General features: G+C 48.0%; 1 protein-coding gene across 1 annotated transcript; it reads left to right on the forward strand.

Moving 5' to 3' along the window:
- Positions 1-939: 939 nt before the first annotated feature.
- On the forward strand, positions 940-3372 carry CXCR1 (C-X-C motif chemokine receptor 1). The gene is made up of 2 exons (XM_003785083.3): positions 940-960; positions 2258-3372. The coding sequence occupies exon 2, from the start codon at positions 2265-2267 to the stop codon at positions 3327-3329; it is 1065 nt and encodes a 354-aa protein (XP_003785131.1). The 5' UTR covers positions 940-960; positions 2258-2264; the 3' UTR covers positions 3330-3372.
- The last annotated feature ends 3415 nt before the right edge of the window (positions 3373-6787 follow it).

A 6787-nucleotide genomic window follows, 5' to 3' on the forward strand; every position in this document is an offset into this window, starting at 1 on the left:
ATCATTGACTGAGAGCTCCTATATTCCCTGGCAAGACTACCTGGTGAATTGGAGAGATCCTTACCCTCTTGTGGCTCACAGTCTGGGGAGAAGCCTGACTTGTAAAGGCATCATTGGGATCATGTTGTAATGGAGATGTGATGAAGGTACCAGAGGAGTCCAGTCAGAGGACAATCACTAACTGCTGGGGGCAGGTAAGGCAGGCTCTCAGAGAAGCTGTTTGTTATTACTGATGAGGGTAGCAGTGACCTTGACCCCATCTCTTCTGTTCCCAGAGCACCCCAGCTCTTACAATGTCTCTGCAATCCAGGCAGACTCCAGGGATGGCCCCTGCCCCCAGCCCCCCAGCCATTCTAATCAGCCAGTCATTGGCAATAGTTGTGTAAAAGAGTGGCTAGTAGTGGAGGGGAGTTGGTTTTACCCCCAGATATCTCCCCCGGTGTATGTAAAGATTGTGCATTGATGTCCGAAAATGGCATAAGCACAGTCATCCACCCCTTCCCACCTGCTTGGCCCTAAGTCCCTCCTACAGTGGACTCCTTCTGAAGTCTCGACTGTAAGACATCAAATACTTTCCTTTTTTATTCTTGTCAGGCAAGTTGGAAGCTTTCAAAGTTGATCTACTAGGGAATGGAGCAATAAAAACTGTGAAGTAAATTCAAGAAAAGGAAGAAAATAAAAGTGATTTTCTACAGAGTGGAGAATTCAGATGATGACCTTTCAACCCCAGCTTCAGGCTGGGTACTCCCTGGGACATATGGACCCCAGGAGTCTCTTTGTTCTCCGTGTGCCCTGACCTCATCTGCTCTTCTGCAAAGGCAGCCGTGGGTGGAGCTCAGAGGAGGTGTGGTCTGATGTGGTTTCACTGTTTCTCTTTATTCATTAAGTTCCCTCTGTTAAGTCACTCTGGCTCTGAGCTGCAGGCTCTTAACAGTTGGACACACCTGGCTGGTGCCTCAGGTAGGAAGCCACCTCTTCTTGCCAGAACTTTCTTTGGGGTAGGGAGCCTTGGCTTGACTTTATTTTAGGAAATTCATTCATTTTCCAGGGACCTGAGGATTTCTGCTCAGCTGTCTGCCTGCCTCCTCCCTTGTGACAATTTGTTCAACTCTGGCCTCATATATGGCTATAGTTGGTGACAAGGGCACAGCCTCTTAATGCTGTCATACTTCTCCCTTTTGGGGGGCAGAGACTGCTAACTACCCAATTTGAGGTTTGTTGCTTGAGACTTTGTCTTCTGTGAAAATGTAAATATTGGTGGGGAGGGAACATCCTAAAGTGTGCGGGTCTGAAGGAGCTTCCCGCAGACCTCAGACCTGGAAGCAGAGTACTACCTTGTCTTCCTCAATTTACCAATGAGAAGACTGAAGTTCGTAGAGCTAAGAGGTCCTGCTCAAGGTCACATAGCTTATCAATGACAGTCAGCTCTGATGAGGCCTGGTTGCTATACGTGCTCATTTCCCTTCCAGGTGACTTTTCAGAGGTTTTCAGTCTGCTCTCTAGAGCCCTGGAGGTGAAGATGGAGCTCCTTCGGGGCTGTGTGGAGAAATACACACAGCCCACTGCCCCCCAGAAAGGCTCGGCTTTCATCTATTTTACATATTGGGCTTCTGGGAAGATTTTGTTTCAACAAAGTGTCTTCCAATGTAAAATTCTGATAACTGCTGAGTGATTCTGCTCATGTTTACTAGGTGTTCCAGGACCAAGATGGGGATTTTATCCTCTGAAATGCACACAATCTTTTAGAAAGAGGACCAAAACTTTTATCACTCGCTTGAAGACAAGGTTTAACATACAGTTTGATGTCAAATTGGCTCCTATCAGGGAGAACATGGGAGGGGAAATAAGACAGAAAGGAACACTTGGGAACAGATTTGCCATCTTCTGCTTTTTTTTTTTAAATGCTGACCCCTCTTTGACTGTCTAAGACCAGGTCGGTCCTCCCTTCTGAGCAGACATGGCTGAGGATGGAATAGGCTGGAGCAGAGGCAGAGGTGGAGTTGCAGGCAGAGTTGGGACAGGTGCAGGTTTTCCCTGTATCCCATCTTACCCCATACTGAGGCCAGGCCTCCGGGCTGTGGAGGGTGGACAGTACTGGGAAATCCACCTCTAAAGGAGGAGCCAAAGCGGGAGGATCTCTGGTTGCCAAGCCAACTGAGAGGAAAAGATGTCCCAATAATTCTTTTCCCATCCTTGATGACAGCGACTTGGTCTGAGCTAATCAGTCATATTTCTTTCCTTTTGACCTTTCAACTAGATTGAACATGGCTAAAACTGAGAAAAACAGTAGTGATCTTTGGTGGTGGTGGGATGATGAAGAGTCTTTCACTGGCCTGCCAGCTGTAGATGAAGAATCCAGACCCTGTAGTCAAGAGACTGAGACACTCAACAAGTATGCAGTGGTCACCATCTATGCCCTGGTGTTCCTGCTGAGCTTGTTGGGAAACTCCCTGGTGATGCTGGTCATCCTATACAGCCGTGTCAGCCGCTCTGTTACTGACGTCTACCTGCTGAACTTGGCCATGGCTGACCTGCTCTTTGCCCTGACCTTGCCCATCTGGGCCGCCTCCAAGGTGAATGGCTGGATTTTTGGCACACCCCTGTGCAAGCTGGTGTCCCTCCTGAAGGAAGTCAACTTCTACAGCGGCATTCTCCTGCTGGCCTGCATCAGTGTGGACCGCTACCTGGCCATTGTCCATGCCACACGCACGTTCACCCAGAAGCGCCACTTGGTCAAGTTCATATGTCTGAGCACCTGGGGACTGTCTGTAACTCTGTCCCTGCCCTTCTTCCTCTTCCGTGAAGCATATAATCCAAACAATTCCATCACAGTGTGCTATGAGATCCTAGGAAATAACACAGCAAAGTGGCGAATGGTGCTGCGGATCCTGCCCCACACATTTGGCTTTGTCCTGCCACTGCTGGTCATGCTGTTCTGCTACGGATTCACCCTTCGCACACTGGTTAAGGCCCAGATGGGTCAGAAGCACCGGGCCATGCGGGTCATCTTTGCTGTTGTCCTCATCTTCCTGCTCTGCTGGCTGCCCTACCACCTGGTCCTGCTCACAGACACCCTCATGAGGACCCAGATGATCGAGGAGAGCTGTGAGCGCCGCAATGACGTTGACCGGGCCCTGGAAGTCACTCAGATTCTGGGATTTCTCCACAGCTGCCTCAACCCCATCATCTATGCCTTCATTGGCCAAAATTTTCGCCATGGATTCTTTAAGGTTCTGGCCACCCGTGGCCTGGTCAGCAAGGAGTTCATGGCACGCCATCGCATTACGTCTTATACTTCTTCCTCTATCAGTGTGTCTCCTGCCCTCTGAAAACCATCCTTGCTTTTTTTTTTTTTTTGCAGTTTTTGGCTGGGGCCAGATTTGTACCCACCACCTCTGGTATATGGGGCCAGCGCCCTACTCCTTTGAGCCACAGGTGCCGCCCTGAAAATCATCCTTGAAAGAATATATCTCCTCATAAGGAAAGAATACTCCAGGGTTGTGAGTAGAGAGAAGTCTGACTCTGGACAGATACTATCTGGTTTTGGGAGAGAGGTTGTAGAATGCCAGGAAGGTAGGAACTGGTGTCTTCAGGGGGCCAAGTCATCCTTCTGAAGGAACTGCTAAGGCACCACCAAGGACAGGCCTCCATAACTCCATAAAAGGAAGTTTTATCATTCTTGTTGAGGTCTTGTATCTTTGGCCCACTCACTGCATAATTAGTGGGGTCACATCCACAGCCTGAACTTGACATTAGATCAAAGAACAGGGGCTGAAGCTATTTTCTAATGTGGGCTAGACTCTCTTGTTGACCCTCTCAAGACTATCATCTCAGCCATTGAAGATACCCAACCAAGCTGTCTGGTATCTCTGTGTCCTCTATTCTGAGCTCTTGGGACTATTTTCTTATCTTACGTACATTGTAGTGTCTGCTTGGGGACATTGGGGCAGGTGATACCACTAGGTGGCCTTGCGATGGAGCTGGAAACACCCTCAGCCTGTGTGTGGTGGGTGACCAGAAAGGAAGAGGGGTGGGAAGGCATACCCACTGCATGAGGACTCCCTCTACCCTCATGACCAACAGCGCAGACAGCCTGTATTGGGCATGCACCAAGCCACGTGTGGAGCTGGATTAGCAGCTGTTAGTCCTGCCCTCCTGGAGCCTTCACACTAACAGAGAACACCAGCAACCCAGAAAGCCCATACCAGTCAGATGTTTCTAATAAAGTCTCTGTTCCAGGTTGTCTCTGGGGAAGTATCTTGGGTGTGACAGAATCAAATGTGTGTGTGGCATAGTTGGCTGTTCCTTCAGTAGAATGGGAACAGCACCCCCAAAAGGCGTCTCTCTGGGTTGAAGGGTGATGTTCTCTGGGGCTTCAAATCCTGTTAGAACAATTTCTTGAGGGACGGGAACTCCTATTCATTCTGGTCTCACAGGCCAAAGACATCCTACCTGTCTATAGGTAAAAAAGGACTGTTCTCCGAGAGAATCTCAGCCTCACCTTAACTTGACCTTCATTTTGAGTTAGACCTTGCCTGGCTCCCTCAGAACAGAGTAGCTCACCTTCCCCTTGTCTGCTTGCTTAGTGCTTGTCTGTTTGTCCTCTTTCAAGGCAGGAAGGCTGTCTGTCTTGTTCTTTCTATATCCCCATGTGTGTCACATTGCCTGGAGCCTATTAAATGCTCAGCAAATATTTATTGCACGAATGAATGAATGCTGAAAGGGCCCCTGCTCATTGTACACCATCTGCTCATAGCTCTTCTCGTCTGTGCCCCTGTCGGCCCCATGCTGTTCTCGGCCACACATCGAGTTTGCCTCTGTGCTTTATTTCATTAGATCTATTTCTGTGTGGCGATGTCCCACGTGAGCACTGGAGACATCAGGGCTCTTTTGATGGCAAATAATAGAAACCGAACTCAAAGCAGCTTAAGCAAAACTTAGAATGTATGTTTTTACAATTATAAGAGGGACTTTACTCAACAAATGGAATTGGTGTAGCCTAATTCTTTATACCATCAATGAATCCCATACAATAAAAAAGAAAAAAGTGTGTGTCTTTAGGTGGGACAGGGAAGGAACACGGATGGCTTGAAGGTGGGAATGGGATAAGGCTCAGAGATGGGATTTCTTTTTAATTTTTAAATTTTTATGGGTATAGAATGGCTATACATATTTATGGGGTACAAATGGTATTTTTTTTTAAGACAGAGTCTCACTATGTCACCCTCTGTAGAGTGCTGTGGCATCACGGTTTACAGCAACCTCAAACTGGGCTTAAGTGATTCTCTTGCCTTAGCCTCCCAAGTAGCTGGGACTACAGGTGCCTGCCCTTGGCAGGCTTCCCTTTTGTTGCGGTTGTCATTGTTGTGTAGCTGGCCTGGGTGGGGTTTGAACCCGCCACCCTTGGTGCATGCAGCTGGAGCCATAACCACTGTGCTACAGGCACTGAATCTGTAAGTGGTATTTTGACACAAATGTATCATGTGTAATGACCACATTACGGTAATTGGGATATCTATCACCTCAAGAATTCATCATTTCTTTGTGTTAGGAACATTTAAGTTCTACTCTTCCAGCTATTTTGAAATATACAATAAAATACTGTTAACTATGATCACTCTATTGTCCTAATGAATACTATTGATAGATCTTATTCTATTTAACTGTATTCCTGTACCCATTAGCCATGGGTTATAGTAACATCATTCTATGCTCTAAGAGGTAGGATTTAGATGAGGATTTAGATGAAGGTTGTCACTGGGATCAGCTGTTAAAGCTGCAGTTAGAGGTGAGGGGGTGGGGATGGGACAGCAGCTTCAGGTAAGGTCAGATGAGGATGAATGTCAGGAACAGGGAGAGATCTAGAAATAGGGGAGGTTTGGGAGGGGCTGAGTGAGATCCAGGGATGTAGTGAGGCATTGGAGACAGGGAGATTCGAGATGGGGCTGGGACCGGGTGTGGAGTGAGGCTTAGGGATATGATCAATGTGGGGTGTGGTAAGTCTCAGGGAGGGGATGTCGGGCATGGAATGACAGTAGGGGACAGGTTGGTAGTTACAAGGCAGCAGCAAAAGAATTCCTTTCAGGGTCACCGTCTCCTCTGGAACAATGTCTAAGATGCTCTTCCAGGGGCCAGGACAAGGCTCCTCAGCCTGTCCTGCTTGAGGCTCTCCAGACAGGTAGAGGGGAAGGCACTAGGTGCTCAAGCCCTAGGACAGAGCTGATTCTGGAGAGAACACAGAAGCAGAGAGAAGCCAGGCGAGGAGGGCTGAGAACTGGGGCCTTCTCCTCTCCCTCCCTCTGCAATCACCTCCTCCATTGTTTCCTTAACTTCCTTCTTTCTTCTCTTTTACCTGTGCACCCCAATGACAATTCCATAAGGGGTGCAGTAGCTAAAGAAAGATCCATATCAGGTCTGGGGGAAATACTAGTACAAATGACTAATAAACATGCGAAAAGACGCTCAGTCTCACTAGGAACTTGGGAAATGGGACTTAGTTAGCAATAAAATAGCTTGAAAGTATTTTATTTATTTATTTTTGAGACAGAATCTCACTTTGTCACCCTCGAAAGAGTGCTGTGGCATCACAGATCACAGCAACCTCCAGCTCTTGGGCTTAGGCAATTTTCTTGCCTCAGCCTCCCAAGTAGCTGGGACTACAGGTACCTGCCACAACACTTTGGCTATTTTATTGTTGCAGTTTGGCTGGGGCCAGGTTCAAACCTGCCACCCTTGGTATATGGGGCCGGCACCCTACTCACTGAACCACAGGTGCCACCCGAAAGTT

Source organism: Otolemur garnettii, unplaced genomic scaffold (assembly GCF_000181295.1).
Source record: "Otolemur garnettii isolate 467f Iridium unplaced genomic scaffold, OtoGar3 scaffold00013, whole genome shotgun sequence".
NCBI lineage: Eukaryota > Metazoa > Chordata > Mammalia > Primates > Galagidae > Otolemur > Otolemur garnettii.

Bases quoted from the DNA above. Each gene is read 5' to 3' on its own strand.
- CXCR1 (XM_003785083.3), top strand. From the start codon at position 2,265: ATGGCTAAAACTGAGAAAAACAGTAGTGATCTTTGGTGGTGGTGGGAT.